The 24,174-nt window shown below is 37.5% G+C and overlaps 1 protein-coding gene across 2 annotated transcripts in view; it reads left to right on the top strand.

Annotated features, from left to right (window-relative positions):
* Positions 1 to 24,174, top strand: part of tcerg1l (transcription elongation regulator 1 like) — a 107,846-nt gene that overhangs the window by 25,702 nt on the left and 57,970 nt on the right. For both annotated transcript variants that reach the window (XM_048171220.1, XM_048171221.1), the window contains exon 5: positions 936 to 1,112. In XM_048171220.1, the coding sequence (XP_048027177.1) occupies positions 936 to 1,112 (177 nt within the window). The remainder of the gene's footprint in view (positions 1 to 935; positions 1,113 to 24,174) is intronic.

Below are 24,174 nucleotides of genomic sequence, written 5' to 3'. Positions count from 1 at the left end.
TCCACATTACATTTTTTTCATTTGCAGCAAAAAGCATTTGCCAAAAGCATAAATGTAATGTGGATGAAGTTGACTTTGCTTGCATGGTGGTCATAACATAATTCACATAAAAACCACATTTCCTCTAATGTGTCTAATGTGCAGTTATAGAGTTTGGATTGTTCCCTCACTCGCATGTAGTAGATATTTGTGTGTCAGGGTTGGGATTGTGTTCAGATTTGATAAGGTTTTCAACACTTTGATGAAACTCAAAGGCAAAATCTCATGAAGCGTTTGGCAGCCAGAACAAAGACAGGCCGGCACACGACATCTAGTGGGAAGAAAACACATATTGTATGTTCAAACCTTCACTGATGCACATGATGAAATTAGAAGAATTTGTATTTATTTGACTGTTTACTGTTATTCTTATATTACATATGCAGCTATGTGGATTCTGAAGTCAAAAATTGACCCTAATTACTTTCATATAGGAACATGTAATTCTTTTGTTCATGATTCAATCCAAAGAAACAAACGTAAAATGTATTGCAAATGTGTTTTCATGTTGACTACTACTATGTTGTTGGTGTGAAATTATATGCAGTTAGATTACACATGATAATACATAACAAAAACATCATGCATTTAAAGTCGGCATGAAACAGAAGTTGTCGTCGTCTTTTTTCCCCTACTGTAGCTTATTTCCAAGTGAAACTTGGAGTTTTGATTTTGATTTCATGGTGACTCTAAATAGACAATTTGATGAAAAAATAAAATAAATCCACATCCATTACTGAATTACTGGGACCATTTTCCCATCCCAGTTCAAGTGCAACCATTAAAATAAACATTTATCAGAAAATGGCCAGCAAAAAATAGTTATTATATCCAATGTGTTATGCTGCAAACCACAGTAATGCGTTTCTTTTATCAATCTTTATTTTTCTTTTCAGGTTGTCCCGTGGCTATTAAGCGAGTAGGAAGTTCTAAACGGATCGCTTTGGCAGCAGCAGCCATGATGGCGATGGATTCTGACGTGACACAGGGACCATCTGTCTCTTCCGCTCACCCTCTCCACCTGCTCTCGCTCTCACCCATCAAGCTTCCGTTTCTGACGACACCTCATGCAGGTAGGAGTACAACAGACAATGCTTTTATTAGTGTCCTTGTGCTCATGATAAAAATCCCAGCGGTCGCCTATCAAACGTCCCTGTCCCAAAGGATCCTATCCAAGCAGCAGTTTCGGGAATTAACTAACTAAAAGTCATGACCCTTTAATTTCACAAGTTCAGCTGAAAACTTGGCTTGCTGTTGAACCCGAGGCCCACATGCTGTTAAACCCCCCTATAACTGCTGGAAGAATTGTCACTGGGATGATGCAGTGACTGCTGCTTATATACGTTCGTAATGATGATTGACAGGACTGAATGTTTAGGCTCTTCCCGAACTTACATTTGGAACTACATTTAATTACATTTTGCAGTGATAGCAGCTCAGCTGTTTCCAAAAAAGTAAAGTTTTTCCAGTAACGTGGCGTGATATAACTTTGTGAATCATTCAAGAATGCATGGTCGTGACTATGTTATTGCTTTTATACAACCGGCTTTAATATTGAGTAATTTACATTTTAGACATGATATTGCCACTTATTTTGTGCATTTTTGTACATTCTCTGCCAAAGAAAATCTTTCCAAACAAAGCCACAGCAGAATGAAGCAAGCAACCCTCAGAGCAACACACAGTAGTGGCATTACTGAATGAATCAGTGTAGTTGAACGAATCGGATGAGTGAGTAATTTCACAAATCACTGTACTGCTGTCCTGAAAATATGTAGTAATATGTCCCAAAACAGTCAAAAGTATGTACTTTTTCTTTACAAAAAGAGTAGATACTTTTAGGGTATAGCATTGGGACACAGAAACGCTCATCCTGAATGAATAGGATAAGCGAATGATCCAATGACTCACTCGTAATGATGGCTGTTTGTTTAATTCCTGATTGAGTCTGTGTATTTCAACAGACCAGATGAGTGAATAATGACTAACTTATTGTCATTTGTTTCATTACTGAATGAATCACTGTGTTTAAACAAATCTGTTGACTTAATGATGCAGTGACTAATTAATAAAGATAGTCAGTTGTTTAGTTCCTAAAGGAATCAGTGTTGTTGACTGAATCGGATGAGTGAATGATTCAATGACTCACTTGTAAGGGCAGTAACTTGTTTTGTTTCTGAAAATTTAAATTATGCTTGACTGTTGATTTATTTTTGTTTATTAATATTTTTTTGTTGATTAATGTATTAATTATTTAGCGCAAGCCAAACTTGGTTCCTGTTTGGTGTGCACTAAACTGTCTTTATCAAACTATTCAGCTTTTTCTTCTGGCTCAGGTTTAAAACAACCTGCTTTGTGTTGTGTTGTTTTGTCTGACCCACTTGGTATGATTCTTGGGTTCATAATGAGGGCGTGCTCTATCTCAAAGCTTCTGATGTCCTAATTGGTGAATTGTAATTGCAAATGCCTTCGGTTATGCAAATGTCATCGTTTTTTAGTCCTGGGTTGTCAGAAATAGTCTGCTTATTCCTTCACTTTCAACTCAGCATGCATGAAAAGAGTGCATTCTCGTGAAAATAAGTTGGTGTGTTTGCGTATGGTGCTTTGATGCAGACTTATTCGATTTGAGAGGAAATGTGAGGGTTTTATGGTTGTTGGTTTGGACTTCCCCAAGCAATTACAAGAAATGTTGCTGCTTGAGCACCTGTCTTCTTGCTGAGTTTGTTTAGGTGTTGTTCTTACAGTGACGTTCCCATTTCTCTTCAAAAAGTAAGAGTTGCACTTTGCTGAAGTGGACGGGTTTAAATCAAGGGTCAGTGCATAATTACTGAACTGAAAGGAGAAGTACGGCCGTTCATTTGGGGAAACAGACAGAGCATATCCTTTTTATTTTCCAGTCTTTCTTTTTCTCCTTTTCTCTCTGTCTATTTCTTTTCCTTCATGCATATTGATTAACCGTTTCCTTCTTCTGTTGTTCATTGAACTTGTTCAGTCCCTCTTGCTTGTGGATTGCCTGAGGTGAAAAACCGTGTGTGCGTGTCAATAAGAGTGTGTACATGAGTCTGAGTGCAGATCTATATATTTTATGAGCAAATGTATGTATTTTTCACCTCCAGTCTTGTATGTGGGTGTGAGGGATGAATTCTCTGCCATGAATCAATAGGAAATTTGGCTGCGGTTGTCAGCATGCCCCATATGGATGACAGGAATCCTCCCCTGAAATTACTTCCTTTTAGCCAGACCTCAAAAGCAACATTAAAGCAAGCAGGCCAGCAAACACCAAAGGGCTTTTAATTTAGCTCTAACGATGCATATGCATGTTTGTCTGATGCCGTGGTAACTGGATCACTCTTCATGTCTGGTCTACGGAGCATCAGCCCCACTGCATTTGAGTTGTAATTGCCGTTGTAATTCTTTCTGATTGCAATCTAATTCTTAATGCAGGAATTATTGTTGTACAGTTTGTGTAGGGAAGATAAAGGAGGTATATAGCTCTCTCTGGATGCTGTGTTTAAAGGGTTGTAACTAATGTAAAACAGAGTAGAGCGAGTTCAGTTGACAGTCTTATTAATTAACCCACAATAGTTTAACAGACGGCTAAATGATTGGAAATACTGTTGCACAGTGAGAGAAATTAGGCTATATCAAAGATTGCACCTTATCACGTCTCAACGCTGTATTTAAGTGCCACAATTATCACGATAAATGATCCCGTTTTAATTAACATTTAAGTTTTTATATGTTTTATATCTTTTTTGTGTGAATGATTAAATATTTAAAATGTTGATATGTTTGAATGTCTATAACTGGCTATATGTACATGCAAAAAATATATATAAAATATTTATAAAATAGAATTTTTTTTATGTCACACATTTTACATTTTTTAGTTTATCATGCATTTTGAATCCATATGTTTATGCTTGCAGATTTTTGTGTTTAGTGCACTTTACTATGGACACAAATGGTGTTCTTTTCTTGCAATGGCTGATATCTTGCTGTAGCCAGCTGACTTAAAAAGTCAGCTTCTTAACTGAAATGGAACCTCAAAAGTGACAGATTTTTCATAGGCAGCAAGGTTGTGCAACATAAAAATATCTAGTTCAGTCATGAAACTCTAGAAGGCACAGGCTGATAGGTTTTTTACATGCAGTCTGCAAGCAATCATATCATTACCACATGGCACAAGCTGATTGGCCTCTGCTGTTCCTGCAGCCATTGAGATTGCTTGCTCAACGTTTAAATAGTCTGGCTCATTGTTTGCTGTAAGCTAGTCCTGCAGAATTCCTCTGAACCCCTCCACCTCCCCCAGCTCCACCTGTCTAGATCTGCTACAGGATTTATGTATGTCTATTTATGTGTCAGTGAAGCTGCTTTGACTCATTTGTATTGTATAAAGTGCTATAAATATGTGAAAAAAGAGATTTCAACAGAGTTTGACGTTAACATTGCTATGCTAACAATATGATGCATAAAAAAACATAGCGCATTTCAATATAGGGTAAAATAGTTCTTTTAAATTTATATTTAGCTGATTTTTATTAACACGTTTTGGTATTGAATACATTATATGTATATATACTGTACATCAAACCATTTCTCTTGCTTTATCTGCCAATTAAAATGCATTTTCCCCCACCTTAGATGGCACAGTACATGCTTTTCATGTGATGCTACCTTTGAATTAAGCCAAACAGAAGGTATTTTAGAATAATTATGCTGCCTACCATTTGGATCAACCTTCATGACGGGATCATGCATATGATGCTTCCTACGTAGAGCCAAATAGAGCAAGTGAGGAGTCTGTGGATGCTGATGGCAGTTGCAATGGATACATGTTTTTGAAAGCAGATGTTGCCATTAAATGAATGTGCATGAGTTGAGTTTAGTTTCTTATTTGGGCTTATCATGCTCTCTGTTAGTGCCAGTGCTGCGGGGAGAGTCCTTTAATGCCAACGGAGGCGGCTTTGAGCTCTCTTCAAATGCCTGAATTACAGGAGTCCTACACATCTGTGTTGAGAGATTAGGCTTTCAACTGATGCCCTGAATGTGACTCCATTGTTGCCAAACCAATTTTTCCCCTCAAATTAATGATAGAGGAATAGTATTGTTTGACCAAAATCGTAGATTAAAGTATGAAAACAATATCAAAATGAAGGTGACTTTTTTTATGTCTGTGTTTGTCTATTTATGTCGAGATGTTGCACAGTAAGTTGAACTTATGTGTTGTCTGCCAAATTCCCAAAGCTTATGGTGTCTATAGATGCCTTTTACTGATGTGGGAGAAGTTGTTTTTTGGCTCACACCTAAAGATGTGTTTTTCTTCTCTTTACTTAAAAATCGACATGCTCAGTAAACTTGTAAGAGAGCATACTGATCAGTGATGGGGGTGCACAACTTTGTTGTTCTGCAGTGATAAAAATGAAAAGAATCTGAAAACAAACAAGACAAATTTGCAGCATCATTATATAGAATACTGTACATATGAAATCAATAGAATATAACTATTTACATTGTTGCTCAAAAGTTTTATGGTCAGTAGATGTTTTAGCGAAATTAAAGGGGTAGTTCACCCAAAAATAAAAAAATTCTGTCATCATTTACTCGCCCCCATGTCGTTCCAAACCCGTAAGTCTTTCGTTCATCTTCGGAACACAAATGAAGATCTTTTTGATGAAATCTAAAAGTGTTCATAAACTAATCCATATAAATTGAGTGGTTTTATTCCAAATTTTCTGATGAGACTCAATCACTTTATATGATAAAAATATTTAATTTAGGCTTTTATTCACATATAAACATTCATCAACTCTTAGTGACCAAACTTTTGATTGGAAATTTAAGTCTGTCTCTGACTTAGATACGTGGATGGAGTTTCAAGTTTGTGTTATGCAAATGCCACTCATGGAGTTTTCATGACTTATACAAGGTGTGACCCACCAAAAGCCAAAGGTCAACATTTAAACAAGCCGGGCTGCTGAATGAGGGGACAATTATGCAAATTACATTATGTCTGATAACAGCAGCATTAGTAGGTCATGATTTACATAAGAAGTGTCTTCACTGCTTGGGCATAGAGATAACACTTTGGAGATTAATTTGGAGTTTTCTGAGAACTCTGATAAACACCTTCACTGATAAATCTTCACATTTCTCTCTCTCCCTGTGTCTCTCTTGAGAAATCCTGCTAATTTTCCTAATTACAAACTTATCTCAGAACAGTAGTGGGCCGGTCCAGGGGGTCAAACTGGTTAGATGCTATTCTGCAGACAAAATGTGTGTTGACATTAACATTTTTAACAAGCAAGATCTTTTATTATATTAGTAGATGTTTATCCAGTGCCCATTGTTTTTCTTTTCTGGGCTCTTTAAAGCATGACATGGATTTATATTTTTCATTATCTTTTGCCTTTCTCAGCTCAAAATACAATCAATGAAATGGGCCCTCCTAAAAAATGAAAGGGGTGGTTGATTATGATTTCACTTTTTTAACTTTAGTTAGTGTGTAATGTTGCAGTTTGAGCATAAACAACATCTGCAAAGCTACGACACTCAAAGTTCAATGCAAAGGGAGATTTTCTTTTAAAGAAATAGCTTTTTAAGGACTACAACATACAGCTGTTAAGGATTACAACGAGCTTATTCCAGGTTAGTGACATCCCAAGCCCTAAAATTTACATAAACCCGCCCCCGAGAACACACAACAAAGTGGGTGAGGCCATGTTGGGCTGCTTTAGAGAAGAGGAAGAGTTGTTGTAGTAGAGTGTTATTATCATGCTGTCATTTTACGCCGGACTGCTTCACAAATGAGGGTCAATTCAACGCTGGATTTGCATTAAAGATTAACATGACGGCACATGCTAGTGGATGAGTTGAATCAACTCCACAGCAACTACATAAATTTATCCACTAACCATTCAGAAACGTCTAAAAGTTGTAACTTCTTCCTGAGTCTCTCCATCAGTGTCGACTCCGGTTTGAACAATGTAAGGCTGAACACCGTTACTGACAATCCTCATTTTGGCTGCGTGAGATTCTCCAGCTTTGTTGTTGTTGAGCAACCGAAGCATGAGCTGTTAAAGCTCCGCCCTCTTCTGGCATTTAAAGGGACACAAACAAAAACGACGTGATTTTGCACACACCTATATAGGGGCAAATTTGACAAGCTATAATAAATGATCTGTGGGGTATTTTGAGCTGAAACTTCACAGACACATTCTGGAGACACCAGAGACTTATATTACATCTTGTGAAAGTGGCATAATAGGTCCCCTTTAACACTGATAGAGATTTTTTTGAAAGACATTGATACTTTTATTTAGTAAATCTGGATTAAATTGAATTGTCAAAAGTGACATTTATACTGTTATAAAAGATTTCTATGTAAAATAATGCTGCTCCTTTGAACGTTCTATTCATCTAAAGAATCCACATTGATAATAAGAAATATTTCTTGAGCAGCAAATCAGCATAGAATGATTTCTGAAGGATCATGTGACACTTACAGACTTTTTAAAATATATTCAAATAGAAAACAGTTATTTTAAACTGTAATAATATTTCACAATATTACTGTTTTTAATTTATTTTTGATTAAAAAAATGCAGCCTTGGTGAGCATTTGAAATTTCTTTCAAAAACGTAAAAAAAAAAATCGCACAAACATTAAACTTATATATAGATCTTCCGCTCAGATGGTGATTGCAGCGGCCGCAGCTCTCAGCTCTCCCACCTCATGGACTCGTGGACAGCTTGTTCTACTCTTGTTCACACTGATCAGGTCAGCCTTAAAGCTTTAATTGATTGAAAAGGTCACCGGAGAGTGATAAAGAGGGAGAGAGATGAGGATGATTAAAGTGGAGAGGTCTCTAGCACAGCTTTCATTAATATTACGCACTCTGACTGGACTAAGAGAGATTCACTAATGACTCTGAGGACGCTCGCTATGAATTTGGTACCAGATTTAGATGAGCAGTTTGCCCCCTGGAAACTCCCTGCATGGAGCCCTGATTTAGCAAATCTATCAGGGTTGTCATGATACCTTTCTGCTGTTCCAGTTTCATATAGATAGACTATAAGACATTCATGTGTTGATTCCAAACAAGTTTGAGGTGGTTTATCAAGTATGTATAAGCACGATAAGATGTTTCATATAGATAGTGTGTGTGTGTATATATTTATATATTCAGTACAGTCCAAAAGTTTGGAACCACTAAGATTTTTTATGTTTTTAAAAGAAGTTTCGTCTGCTCACCAAGGCTACATTTATTTAATTAAAAATACAGTAAAAAAACAGTAATATTGTGAAATATTATTACAATTTAAAATAACTGTGTACTATTTAAATATATTTGACAAAGTAATTTATTCCTGTGATGCCAAGCTGAATTTTCAGCATCGTTACTCCAGTCTTCAGTGTCACATGATCCTTCAGAAATCATTCTAATATGCTGATTTGCTGCTCAAGAAACATTTATGATTATTTTCAATGTTGAAAACAGTTGTGTACTTTTTTTTTCAGGATTCCTTGATGAATAGAAAGTTCAAAAGAACAGCATTTATCTGAAATACAAAGCTTCTGTAGCATTATACACTACCGTTCAAAAGTTGGGGGTCAGTAAGAATTTTTATTTGTATTTTTTTGAAAAGAAATTAAAGAAATGAATACTTTTATTCAGCAAGGATGCATTAAATCAATCAAAAGTGGCAGTAAAGACATTTATAATGTTACAAAAGATTAGATTTCAGATAAACACTGTTCTTTTGAACTTTCTATTCATCAAATAATCCTGAAAAAAAATATTGTACACAAATATTTTGTACAATTGTACACATTAAATGTTTCTTGAGCAGCAGATCAGCATATTAGAATGATTTCTGAAGGATCATGTGACACTGAAGACTGGAGTAATGATGCTGAAAATTCAGCTTTGCCATCACAGGAATAAATTACTTTGTGAAATATATTCAAATAGAAACCAGTTATTTTAAATTGTAATAATATTTCACAATATTACTGTTTTTTACTGTATTTTTAATTAAATAAATGTAGCCTTGGTGAGCAGACGAAACTTCTTTTAAAAACATTAAAAATCTTAGCGGTTCCAAACTTTTGGACTGTACTGTATGTTATAATTATTTGTTATAAATATTTTTATTCATAAAATATTATTACTAATTATTTTAGTTATTATTATCATGGAGGAAAGTGTAGACAAAATATTACTATTGTGTTATAAATTAGAAGACCATTCTTTGTCATGGATAGTAAAGCATGGGGAAATGCTTCAGTTATTTAAATTTTTATTTAAGTATTTATATACAACACTACTTTTTGAAGAATAACAAGGCATCATCATTATACAGCAGCACTGTATGGTTATATATAAAACCCTATGATATTTTTATCACTGTAACTGCCAGCCTGACTATAACAAATTTGAAATGGTAAGGGTGCAAAAGTGTGTCTGCATTTCATTTTTTGTCAGATTATTGACAGCGTGAGCACCACTCATCACCAGACTGAAATGCGATGAGGTGCGAATGGCACATTTGAATGTGCTTCAGTCAGCGTCTCACTGTGAATAACAAATCTGTCACTCTGTCTTAATTTCGATGTTTTGGCATCACACACACGCACAGCAACATTACCTGTAATTTGTTTCTGAGCAACTGCACATTTGTGTCAGTGGTGGACGAACTTACCAGAGCGGCACTCTCCTTTCAAAACGTTTCGTGTTTTATTAAAGCTGCAGTCTGCAATTTTTGGCCCTCTAGCGGTTAGTAAATAGAACTGCATGCATCTTGCAGAGGAACACTCAAGCTACTTTTCTCCATGTATGTCTATGGCGAGTCATGCAGTTACTGTGATACTCTGCGGCGGGTCCTACCAGTCCGGTCTGAAATAGTCCGAATATAAACACTTATTATAAGTGTACCATAATGATTCAGGGTAAGACAAAAACACGGTTTGGAAAATGGATTCATGTTGTATATTCTCATTATATAATTTTTGTACATTTTTAACACAAAAAAAGCTGCGGACTGCAGCTTTAATAATTGAAGATTGGATTCTTGTGTTACGCATCACGTTTGAGCTTCCGCAAGAACCAGTGAGGTTCATTCTTGTGTTACGCATCACGTTTGAGCTTCCGCAAGAACCAGTGAGGTTCATTCTTGTGTTACGCATCACGTTTGAGCTTCCGCAAGAACCAGTGAGGTTCATTCTTGTGTTACGCATCACGTTTGAGCTTCCGCAAGAACCAGTGAGGTTCATTCTTGTGTTACGCATCACGTTTGAGCTTCCGCAAGAACCAGTGAGGTTCATTCTTGTGTTACGCATCACGTTTGAGCTTCCGCAAGAACCAGTGAGGTTCATTCTCGTGTTACGCATCACGTTTGAGCTTCCGCAAGAACCAGTGAGGTTCATTCTCGTGTTACGCATCACGTTTGAGCTTCCGCAAGAACCAATGAGGTTCATTCTTGTGTTACGCATCACGTTTGAGCTTCCGCAAGAACCAGTGAGGTTCATTCTCGTGTTACGCATCACGTTTGAGCTTCCGCAAGAACCAGTGAGGTTCATTCTCGTGTTACGCATCACGTTTGAGCTTCCGCAAGAACCAGTGAGGTTCATTCTTGTGTTACGCATCACGTTTGAGCTTCCGCAAGAACCAATGAGGTTCATTCTCGTGTTACGCATCACGTTTGAGCTTCCGCAAGAACCAGTGAGGTTCATTCTTGTGTTACGCATCACGTTTGAGCTTCCGCAAGAACCAATGAGGTTCATTCTCGTGTTACGCATCACGTTTGAGCTTCCGCAAGAACCAGTGAGCATCACGTTTGAGCATTCTTGTGTTACGCATCACGTTTGAGCTTCCGCAAGAACCAATGAGGTTCATTCTCGTGTTACGCATCACGTTTGAGCTTCCGCAAGAACCAATGAGGTTCGTTCTTGTGTACCATAATGATTCAGGGTAAGACAAAAACACGGTTTGGAAAATGAATTCATGTTGTATATTCTCATTATATAATTTTTGTACATTTTTAACACAAAAAAAGCTGCGGACTGCAGCTTTAATAATTGAAGATTGGATCGCAGTGCTAATTTTGCTGGTAATGTGATTCACTTGAAAAGAATGAACACAGACAGATAAAGTATTGAATCCTCTACATAAATCCATGATGTTCTTTTTTTTTAAACAGTCATGTCTAGAAAAGAAATGGTACACTAGTAATCATCCAAGTCCTGGTTTGCCTTCTATTAAAAGCCAGTCTCTGATGTGTTTGCAGACTGTTTTCACAAGAAAGAGCAGATTTATGCCACTGATCCTTTGATATATGAAATCTTTATCTTTATAGCTCCATTTGGCTTGCCAAGCAGGATCTTGTATGGAAGCATTCTCATTTCAGGCCAAAAAGATTAGTTAGTATAACTATCAGTACATTAATGGTGTGAGTCTGTTCATAATTAGCAGTTTTGATTTTTGTTTTTTTTTGTTTTTTTGTTTTGTTACAAAGTTGTTTTTGCACTGACGCCATGAATATGAATCATCTTATCCTTCAGTTTGCATCCAAAATAATCAAATGCGATGAAGTACCTTCCATTTGTGAAATTTTCATTTATTAGATTACTCAAAAATGGCATTCCCACGTGGTTACTTAAAGTGTTAGTTCACCCAAAAATGCAACTTCTGTCATTAATTACTCACCCTCATGTCATTCCAAACACGTAAGACTTTTGTTCATCTTCAGAACACAAATTAAGATATTTTTAATGAAATCTGAGCGATTTTCTGTCCCTCCATTGACAGCTACGCAAATGCCATTTTTGACGCTTCAAAACGTTCATAAAGAGATTGTAAAACTAATCTATATGAATTGAGCAGTTTAGTCCAAATTTTCTGAAGAGACTCGATCGCTTTATATGATGAACAGACTGAATGTAGTCTTTTACTCACATATAAACATTCATCAACTTGCACATCAGTTGTGGTAAACCAATGCTCAAGCATGTTCACTTGATGTGCAAGAACCAATGAGGTTCATTCTTGTGTTACGCATCACGTTTGAGCTTCCGCAAGAACCAATGAGGTTCATTCTTGTGTTACGCATCACGTTTGAGCTTCCGCAAGAACCAATGAGGTTCATTCTTGTGTTACGCATCACGTTTGAGCTTCCGCAAGAACCAATGAGGTTCATTCTTGTGTTACGCATCACGTTTGAGCTTCCGCAAGAACCAGTGAGGTTCATTCTTGTGTTACGCATCACGTTTGAGCTTCCGCAAGAACCAATGAGGTTCATTCTTGTGTTACGCATCACGTTTGAGCTTCCGCAAGAACCAATGAGGTTCATTCTTGTGTTACGCATCACGTTTGAGCTTCCGCAAGAACCAATGATGTTCATTCTTGTGTTACGCATCACGTTTGAGCTTCCGCAAGAACCAGTGAGGTTCATTCTTGTGTTACGCATCACGTTTGAGCTTCCGCAAGAACCAATGAGGTTCATTCTTGTGTTACGCATCACGTTTGAGCTTCCGCAAGAACCAATGAGGTTCATTCTTGTGTTACGCATCACGTTTGAGCTTCCGCAAGAACCAATGAGGTTCATTCTTGTGTTACGCATCACGTTTGAGCTTCCGCAAGAACCAGTGAGGTTCATTCTTGTGTTACGCATCACGTTTGAGCTTCCGCAAGAACCAGTGAGGTTCATTCTTGTGTTACGCATCACGTTTGAGCTTCCGCAAGAACCAATGAGGTTCATTCTTGTGTTACGCATCACGTTTGAGCTTCCGCAAGAACCAATGATGTTCATTCTTGTGTTACGCATCACGTTTGAGCTTCCGCAAGAACCAGTGAGGTTCATTCTTGTGTTACGCATCACGTTTGAGCTTCCGCAAGAACCAATGAGGTTCATTCTTGTGTTACGCATCACGTTTGAGCTTCCGCAAGAACCAATGAGGTTCATTCTTGTGTTACGCATCACGTTTGAGCTTCCGCAAGAACCAATGAGGTTCATTCTTGTGTTACGCATCACGTTTGAGCTTCCGCAAGAACCAATGAGGTTCATTCTTGTGTTACGCATCACGTTTGAGCTTCCGCAAGAACCAATGAGGTTCATTCTTGTGTTACGCATCACGTTTGAGCTTCCGCAAGAACCAGTGAGGTTCATTCTTGTGTTACGCATCACGTTTGAGCTTCCGCAAGAACCAATGAGGTTCATTCTCGTGCTACGCATCACGTTTGAGCTTCCGCAAGAACCAGTGAGGTTCATTCTCGTGTTACGCATCACGTTTGAGCTTCCGCAAGAACCAATGAGGTTCATTCTCGTGTTACGCATCACGTTTGAGCTTCCGCAAGAACCAATGAGGTTCATTCTCGTGTTACGCATCACGTTTGAGCTTCCACAAGAACCAATGAGGTTCATTCTTTTGTTCATTCTTATTAGAGGTTTGTTCTTGTGCGTCAAGCAGGTTCAGTTCAGACTGTCAGTAGAGGGACAGAAATCGCTCAGATTTTGTCAAAAATATCTTCATTTGTGTTCTGAAGATGAACGAAAGTCTTACGGGTTTAGAACAACATGAGGGTGAGGAAATGATGACAGAATTCTCATTTTTGAGTGAACTATCCCTTTAATAAACTAACTATTTACAAAATCAAATTTCCAGCAGAAATAAGTATATCGTCATACAATTACTCATTCCATGGTATCAACTTTAGGTGTTTGTATCTTGAAAATGAATGGTCATCACAGAGAATGATGTTATTTTCTAAACAGAGCACCAGATTGTCTTCCAACAGAGCCAATAATTACCATTTTCTCTGTAGGAATATTTTATTGCTTAATTGACAATTCGAGAAAGCCCTCCTGTAGATCACTGGGACATTGATTCTCACATTGTTATGCTGAACAGTTGGAGACTTTACAGATTTACTGTCTGCAAACCAGTTTCCCATAGCACTGAGAATTACTCACCAACACCGAAATCAATTTAGCCTGTCAAGTTCCCCGCTTCTCCGAGCCACCGAATAAAACTCTTATCGCTTCTCCGTTCCTACTGTCTCCCCTATTTTAATGTGAGGTCATATCTTATCTGGAAAGATGCCCTCACAATTTCTAAAATAAGTGAACTCCACTAGTATCTTATCATTTGGACGGAGAAAAGAAAGCTATTAGTAGTGCCTCCTGGTCTGCTGAAAGAGTTCTGTGAACTCTTCTTAAGACTTTTGAAGAGGGTCACTCCTTTCCTCTGTATCTGTCCCTTTGTAAGCCTCCACATTAAAATTCCCTTTCAAATTTTTATCATCAAAAGGTGGGGAAAAACCTTGCAAATCTTCAAGCTGTGCTTCTGATTGGTTGTCAAAGTAGATGAGGGTCTAATCTCTGTGGGTGATGTCCTAATCTCTGCCCTCTGTTTAGCTTTTCACTCAGGTTCCTCGGCGGAATATACTCAAGTCTGCTTCAAGGAGAGTCTTGAACATTTGAAAGTAAAATCCTGAATGAGATCTCGGTAATACCTCAGTTGTTTCTCCTAAACAGCTCAGATTTTGAGTCCAACAGTTTGAGACCACATTGCAGATTAGATTTTTTTTTCACAAAGACAGGTTATGAGATTAAGTTAAAAAGAAAGTTCAATATTTGACCTATGTTGACCAATTAAATTAGTGATTAAATTAGTGATAGTGATCACGCATTTGACTCCTTAAAGGGTTAGTTCACCCAAAAATGTAAATTCTGTCATTATTTACTCACCCTCATGTCGTTCCACACCCGTAAAACCTTCGTTCATCTTCGGAACACAAATTAAGATATTTTTGATGAAATCCGATGGCTCAGTGAGGCCTGCATTGCCAGCAAGACAGTTAACACTTTCAATGCCCAGAAAGCTACTAAAGACATTTAAAACAGTCCGTGTGACTACAGTGGTTCAATCGTAATGTTATGAAGCGACGGAAATAAGCGATTTCAAAACACTGCTTCATGAAGCTTCAAAGCTTTATGAATCTTTTGTTTTGAATCATTTGTTCAGAGCGTGTATCAAACTGTAAAAGTCACGCCCCCCAGTGGTGAACCATTGAAATTTTGAAACACTTATGACGTAACAAAGCCTTACTGAAATCACGCAGCTTTGGCAGTTTGATACATGCTCTGAACCACTGATTCGAAACAAAAGATTCGTAAATTGCTGAATAAAATCGTTATTTGGTTTTCTTGGCGCACAAAAAGTATTCTCGTCGCTTCATAACATTAAGGTTGAACCACTGTAGTCACATGAACTGTTTTAAATATGTCTTTTGTAGCTTTCTGGGCATCTGAAAGTGTTAATTGTCTTGCTGGCAATGCAGGCCTCACTGAGCCATCGGATTTCATCAAAAATATCTTAATTTGTGTTCAGAAGATAAACGAAGGTCTTACGAGTGTGTAACGACATGAGGGTGAGTAATTAATGACAGAATTTTCATTTTTGGGTGAACTAACCCTTTAAGGTTTTCTTGTTGCCATCGAGGCACAGGAGACTAACCAAAGATTAAACATTTTCAAATGCTACTTACTTTTCATTTAGTTTGTTATAGTGCTAACATAATTTATAAAAACAGGGAAAAAATTGCAAAACAGCAGCATGTCTCAGACTTTTTGGATCTCACTGTATAAATGTTTTTATATTAGACTATCATCTGTGCTCATATACATTCTAAAGGCAGAATCATGAATTGAAGCAAGAGATGGAGTTAATAGCAGGTTATATGCAGGAATGGACCTAATGTGTATGTCGTACTCTAGATTTGTGCAGCAGTGTATCATTTTATTCAAATAAAGCACCATAAAACACTAGTAGTGATCAAGTAGAAGGATGCTGAAGTGTTGAATAATGTATTAAATGACTGCCCTACTCTACTATGAATTGACATTTGTGGCTTTGGAGGCTTGTGTTCTCACCAGGAGTCTGTTTTCACTGTGTGCTGATGGTGAATATGAAATCGCATGCAACCAGTGTGTCAATAGTAAAAAAAAACAACCTCATCTGTAATCAGATTACTGTCATTTAAATCAGGCTGGTTTTTCCTCACATCATTAGCTTCAACCCTCACCCTAGTTCTGTGCAATTAAGTGGGGAGCTGAAGGCAGACTAATTATATTAATTTTAATTATGTAATATGTCATCATTATTATATTTTAATATTTGTTTCAGTGTACTTGATAAGTAGCTTGGGTGCTCTGATTATGATAGACAGGACTCTTGGTGTGGTGATGCTTTCATTGCTGAAAAGGCTATGTTGAATTTCCATGCTGGTTTGCTGAACCAGAACCAAACTTTGACTAGTTAAAGCTGCTTTTTGCAAGGGTTACATTGGGATTTTTGAATTCCTTTGGTGATTCTGGTGCCCTCAACTGAATGACTGAACAATTCAATTCGAGTTATGAGTGTCGTTCCAGGTCATTCTTACCTCTGGCTGTAAGAGACTTTTTTGCAATACTACACATAAAATGTCCTTATAGCTGACAGATATCACTGAAATAGGTGTCCCGAGAAATCACATCTGTCTCTGTGACAGAACTAGACTTTGTTAACAGCAAAACGAAGAGTCAGGGGAGCAGCCCACGCTTTTTAGCCAATCAGAAACTCCCACTGCCTGTTGAATCATTTTGTGCTTCTGAGCTGCTGACATGTGACATGTCAGTCATCAAGCTGGTGGAAGTTAGTAAAGTGGCAGAGATTGCTTACAGCACAATAGCCTGGACCCGCTGGTCTCTTTAGATATTGTATTATTTGGAACGAACCATGGTACTTTTGTGTCTTCAACACGAGTACCATCGTGAGAACTAGAGTTAACCTCTGTAGGTTACGGAGGAAAAGCCACCATTTTCATTATGCTTTTGAAGTGTTTGTCTTAAACATCAAAACTTTACACCTACAGATCAGTGCTTAGTCTTGTTCTCATGTGATGAATGAGAGTAAGACAAATCGTTTGAGACAAATGCGTACAATCATGAGCGTGCAAAGATGCAAATTATACACTACCATTGGAAAGTTTGGGGTCAGTAATACATATTTAGATGTAAATACCATATCATGGCCCATAGGAAAGTAAAATCAAGAATGAAATCTCTTTTGGGGTGGTTTAAGCCTTGTGCTTCACAGATTTTTCTCCTGAAGTTTTAGAAGAACACTCTAAAAAATGCTGGGTTAAAAGCAACCCAAGTTGGGTTGAAAATGGACAAACCCAGCGATTGGGTTGTTTTAACCCAGCGGTTGGGTTAAATGTTTGCCCAACCTGCTGGGTAGTTTTATTTAAACCAACTATTGTTTAAAAATTGCTATATGGCTAGCTTAAAATGAACCCAAAATAGTTGGGAAATTAAAAACCAGATGCAATTAGAGGCAACAATAATAGACAAAAGGTGAATGTTTATTAATAAGCTTTAATATTTTATTAATATAAATTTAATAGTTTAATAGTTTATTAATATAAATTTATGAATAAGCAATTTAATAAACGTTTATTGTTTAATAATTATTCATTGAACATTAATAAATGTTCATTTCCAACATACTTTGGGTTAATTTTAATTAAGCAATACAGTAATTTTTAAACAATAGTTGAGTTAAATAAAACTACCCAGCAGGTTGGGCAAACATTTAACCCTACCGCTGGGTTAAAACAACCCAATTGCTGGGTTTGTCCATTTTCAACCCAACTTGGGTTGTTTTTAAAACAGCATTTTTTAGAGTGAAGTATCAATGAAGTTATCATAATCCATAGTAATCAGAATACCAGGTTTATAACTGAAAAAAGTCAGATTTGTAAGAAATACAATCTCAATTGCGAGCAACAAAGTCAAAATTGTGTGTTTTTATCTTGCAATTCTGATTTCACCCCACCCCCCACCCAGAATTGTAAGATATAAACTCAATTGTGAGTTATAAAGTCTGAATTGCAAGATATACACTCACTGGCCACTTTATTAAGTAGACCTTGCTAGTACTGTGTTGGGCTCCATTTTGCTGTCAGAACTGCCTTAATTCTTCGTGGCATAGATTCAATAAGGTGCTGGAAAAATTCTTCAGAGATTTTGGTCCATACTGACATGATAGCATCACTCAGTTGCTGCAGATTTGTCGGCTGCACATCCATGATGAGAATCTCCCTTTCCACCACCACATCCCAGAGGTGCTCTATTGGATTGAGATCTGGTGACAGTGGAGGCCATTTGAGTATAGTGAATCTATAGTATAGATTATTCTGTTCAAGGAACCAGTTGGAGATGATTTGAGCTTTGTGACATGGTGTGTTATCCTACTCTGAAGATGGGTGCACTGTGGTCATAAGAGGATGGGTATGGTCAGCAACAATACTCAAGTAGGTTGTGGCATTTAAACGATGCTCAGTTTGTACTAAGAGGCCCAAAGTGTGCCAAGAAAATATCCTCCACACATTCACACCACCAACAGCCTGAACCGCTGATAAAAGGCAGGTTGGATCCATGCTTTCATGTTGTTTACACAAAATTCTGACCCTTATCTGAATATTGCAGCAGAAATCAACACTCATCAGGCATTTTTCCAATATTCTGCTGTCCAATTTTGGTGAGCATGTGTGAATTGTAGCCTCAGTTTCCTGTTCTCAGCTGATAGAAGTGGCACCGGTGTGTCTTCTGCTGCTGTAGTCCATCTGCTTCAAGGTTTGACATGTTGTGCTTTCAGAGATGCTCTTAAGCATAACTGTTGTAATGAGTGGTTATTTGAGTCACTGTTGCCTTTCTATCAGCTCGCACCAGTCTGGCCATTCTCTGACCTCTGACATCAACAAGTCATTTTCTCCCACAGAACTGCCGCTCACTGGATATTTTCTCTTTTTTTTTTAGACCATTCTCTTTAAACCCTAGAGATGGTAGTGTGTGAAAATCCCTGTAGATCAGCAGTTTCTGAAATACTCGGCTCAGCCCGTCTGGCACCAACAATCATTCCACGTTCAAAGTCAATTATATCACCTTTTTCCCCCATTCTGATGCTCAGTTTGAACTTCAGCATATCGTCTTGACCATGCACTCTAAAAAAAATCCTTGGTTATTTTTCTACCCAAGACCTGGGTTGAGCCAGGGGGGGGGTTATTGGGTTATATATCGCAAACCAGTGGTTGTGTGGAGTTTTTAAAAAAAAGTTTAGAGGATTTAAGTTAATCTGTAAACATTAATTCATGTATGAAGTAAAAAAAGAAAAAAAAAGAAAAGATAGTATTATAGTAAAAATGAATCAACCCATTTTGCTGGGTTAAATAAACAGCCCAATTTGCAGGGTAAAATTAACCCAATTAACCCAACATGTGTTTTGTCCTATGCCTGTGTGTCTGCATGCCTAAATGCATCGGCATGTGATTGGTTGATTAGATATTTGGCCTACCAAGCAGTTGTACCTAATAAAGTGAAAAGTCTGAATTGTGAGATATAAATTCTCAACTGCAAGAAAAAAGTTAGAACTTTGAGATAAAAAATTGCATTGACCTTTTTTTTTTATTGTGTGGTGGAAACAAGCTTCCATTCTTTACTGTCACTTATGATCAATTGAATCATTTGCATATTTGCTGAATAAAAGTATTAATTTCTTTCAAAAAAAAGGGGGAAAAAAAGAAAATAACAGACACTCAATTTAATATAATATGTAACTGCTTTGTGTTACTATCCATCAAGGTTCTTCTCCAGACAGAGGTTGAAGATCCCTGCTTTAAAGCAAGCAGTGTCCATCAAATCCTTTTATACCCCTTTTTTTTCTGTAGTTTCTTTGAGAATAGCAAAGCTTATTTATGTGTAGTTTCGTCTCAAGAGTCAGTTTGCCATTTTTATTTAGTCTGATTTTAGAAGCTATTTCAACTCACTCTTGTGAATGGAGCAGCCAGCGGTGACGCGGCAATATCCCTCTGATGTTTAATTCACAGGGCAGTCAAATACAAAGTGCTGAGATAGTGCTTGCACTGAATTCTGTTTTGATTCCAAATTTATCACAGTATTTCTGGCAGGCCTATTGTAAGTCTCTGAAGTGCTGGTGAAGTCCTGCTGCCCTCATAAACCAATATTGAGCATATTTCTTTGTGTGTTATGCATCTGATTGATCTGTCCTACAAAGGTCTATATGCAGTCTGGTCTTGTTCTGAAGTGATAGGCTTTTGTGGGCTCTGACAAACAGCGCTATGTCTATCTGCTTCTGATCCCACGCCAGCCGCAGCACTCAGGTATCAGACAGGATGTCCTGATTTGTATCTGCTCACTGTGAGTGCTCCTTTAGTTGGCCAGGTGAATGACAGCTCTGCTATTCTCTGAAGCGACGGCTGTTTTTAGACCTGTGCTGGAAAGAGCTTGATTTTTCCACAGTTAAGTGTGAATGGGAGAAAGATAGAGAGACATGAGGAGAATCACAGCTAAACAAAGAGCCTTTCCACTGATAAGTCGTGCATGACACAGGCTTGAGTGCGTGAAAAGAGCGTGTTGGGTCACAGTGCAGAAACGCTCTCCCAGGTGCATTATGAAAAGGTCATCTGCAAATCTGCGTTCGTGTTGTGGGAAACAACCTCAAATGACCTTTTGCTTTGAAAGGAGCTGAGGTTAGTTTGCCCACTCATTGCTACAATATGTCTGTGCTGTCTTGAATTCCTTGTGGATTCTGTGATTGATTCATGTTTGGTTATGGTACTTTTTTGACAACTGCCTGTTCTACATTTGAGGTGTTTTTTAAATATATTTATTTGATCAAAAATACAGTAAAATAGTATAGTATAGTGCAGTATACGAAACAGTGATATTGTGAAATGTTATTACAATTTAAAATAACCACACTTAAACAAAATAAGCCTTTTTAAGATTTATGAATTTCCATTATATAGTAAAATTCCATCAAATTGAATTTGTATTCATAAAACCTTTTCATTTCATCCATTTATTATTATTATTATTATTTTTTAGTGTACTTCTTATTTTCAAATATCTTAAAGGTGCCGTAGAACGTCTTTTTAAAAGATGTAATATAAGTCTAAGGTGTCCCCTGAATGCGTCTGTGAAGTTTCAGCTCAAAATACCCCATAGATTTTTTTTTTTTTATTAATTTTTTTAACTGCCTATTTTGGGGCATCATTAAATATGAGCCGATTTAGGCTGCGGCCCCTTTAAATTCTCACGCTCCCCACCCAGGGAGCTCGCGCTTGCCTTAAACAGCATAAACAAAGTTTACACAGCTAATATAACCCTCAAAATGGATCTTTACAAAGTGTTCGTCATGCAACATGTCTAATCGCATAAGTATGGTATTTATTTGGATGTTTACATTTGATTCTGAATGAGTTTGATAGTGCTCCGTGGCTAAAGCTAACATTACACACTGTTGGAGAGATTTATAAAGAATGAAGTTGTGTTTATGAATTATACAGACTGCAAGTGTTTAAAAAATGAAAATAACAACAGTCTTGTCTCCGTGAATACAGTAAGAAACGATGGTAACTTTAACCACATTTAACAGTACATTAGCAACAAGCTAACGAAACATTTAGAAAGACAATTTACAAATATCACTAAAAATATCATGATATCATGAATCATGTCAGTTATTATTGCTCCATCTGCCATTTTTCGCTGTTGTTCTTGCTTGCTTACCTAGTCTGATGATTCAACTGTGCACAGATCCAGACGTCCTGCCCTTGTGTAATGCCTTGAACATGAGCTGGCATATGCAAATATTGGGGGCGTACATATTAATGATCCCGACTGTTACGTAACAGTTGGTGTTATGTTGAGATTCACCTGTTCTTCGGAGGTCTTTTAAACAAATGAGATTTATATAAGAAGGAGGAACCAACGGTGTTTGAGACTCACTGTATGTCTTTTCCATGTACTGAACTCTTGTTATTCAACTATGCCAAGATAAATTCAATTTTTAATTCTAGGGCACCTTTAAAATGTAATTTATTCCTGTGTTGGCAAAGCTGAATCTTCAGCATCATTACTTCAATGTGTATATATATATATATATATATATATATATATATATATATATAGGCCTTGTATTGTTGTGTTAATTGCTTTCTGTGTATGATTTATTCATATTTGATGCACCACTAGCTAAGAGGTTACAGGAACAGTTCACCAAAAAATAAGCATTCTGTTATTATTTACTCACCCTCATTTCATTCCAATCCCGTATGCTGTTATTTTTTGTGTTGAAGAATCTCCACACGGCTCTTTTCACAGCGGCCGCAGCTGTCAAGCTCCTAAAAGGACCAACTCCCTAAAAGCTTCATAAAAGTAGCCGGATGACTCATGCTGTCTATTCCAAGTCTTCTGAAGTTATTCAATAGCTTTGTTTGAGAAACAGACCAAAATGTGGGTCGTCAGACCAAAATCTTCCCAAAGACATTTTTCTTTTTTTGTAGTGAACTATTTCTTTAATGTTTCAGCTCACAGTGTGTCTGTCTATAGAAAGATGGTGAAAAAAAAGGCCAGCTTAGACCAGTTTGAATTTACTTGTTATACTCTAAAGAACCAAGTTGGCTTAAAAAAATATACAAACCCAGCGAATGGGTTGTTTTAACCCAGTGGTTGGGTTAAATGTTTGCCAAACCTGCTGGGGAGTTTTATTTAACTCAACTATTGTTTAAAAATGACTATATTTCTTGCTTAAAATGAACCCAAAGTATGTTGGAAATTCACATGTAATAATTTGCTTATTAATAAATGTTCACCTTTTGATTATTATTGTTGCCTCTTGTAATTATGTGTCTGATTTTAAATTTCCAACCTATTTTGGGTTCATTTTAAGCCAACCATATAGTAATATTTAAACAATAGTTGGGTTAAATAAAACTGCCCAGCAGGTTGGGCAAACATTTAACCCAAACGCTGGGTTAAAACAACCCAATCACTGGGTTTGTCCATTTTCAAACCAACTTGGGTTGTTTTCAACCCAGTATTTTTAGTGTGTAGTTTAAGCTGGTTTATTCTGGGTACTACAGTAGTAGCATGGCCATAACATTTTGAAGCCTGGTGTCTACCAGACAACAACACATGATTCTGACTGGATTGATATGTTTCACTGTCATTACAGATTAACTTGGACAGCGCCTGCAAAAAAATGACTTCATAAAATATGCCTCACAGTGGTCTCATACCTCTGTACGTCCTTCAGCCAAACACTCCAGCTCGTTTCATCCATTTTTCTAGGGCGAGATCATTCCCTCTTGCCACATGAGCACAGTCCTGAATTTCTCAATCAAACCTGCGTCTGATAGTCCCTCCGTTAGTCCGACCACAGATGGATAACTATGTCACGAGAGCCAGCGATCGGGCCATGATGGAGTTTGAATAATTTAATGGTTGGTTTAAGGTCAGGCTGGACTGGGCTTTTGGGCTTACTGTTGCATATAATAGGGCCACTGTTGCATTATATTGTTGAATATTGCAGAATCTTCCTTTTGAACCACTGCCAGCGCTGGGTTGATTTAGCACAGATGCTATAATTCAGACAAAACGCTCAGGACTTTAGGGGGGGTTAGTGTTAGCATTAGGCTGTGGAACTGTGCCATGAAATGAAAGCTTAGGCGGCTCATGTGGCACAGCAGATGTGCTTGGTTAAAGAAACCAGTGAAAGTTCAAAATTCTGAAGGTTGCTGCACAATGAGACTTTTGCAGGATGAATGAGATTACCACAAGATTTTTAATGTTCTGTTGTAAAGACATGGAAAGTTTTTGGAATGTCATACTTGTATAGAAATGCAGTATCCACCTTTTCTTTGCCAAAATATGCAGTATACAACCAGAGTACACTCTCCACGATGCAATGCACTTGACTTGACCTTATATATACACCGATCAGACTTAACATAATGACCACCTTCCTAATATTGTGTTGGTCCCCCTTTTGATGTCAAAACAGCCCTGACCCGTCGAGGCATGGACTCCACTAGATCCCTGAAGGTGTGCTGTGGTATCTGACACCAAGATGTTAGCAGCAGATCCTTTAAGTCCTGTAAGTTGTGAGGTGGGGCCTCCATGGATCGGACTTGTTTGTTCAGCACATCCCACAGATGCTCGATTGGATTGAGATCTGGGGAATTTGGAGGCCAAGTCAACACCTCAAACTCCTTGTTGTGCTCCTCAAACC

Source organism: Megalobrama amblycephala, linkage group LG20, assembly GCF_018812025.1.
Source record: "Megalobrama amblycephala isolate DHTTF-2021 linkage group LG20, ASM1881202v1, whole genome shotgun sequence".
In the NCBI taxonomy this organism is placed as follows: domain Eukaryota; kingdom Metazoa; phylum Chordata; class Actinopteri; order Cypriniformes; family Xenocyprididae; genus Megalobrama; species Megalobrama amblycephala.
Note: the sequence above shows the minus strand (reverse complement) of the source record. Positions and strands in the feature narration are given on the sequence as shown.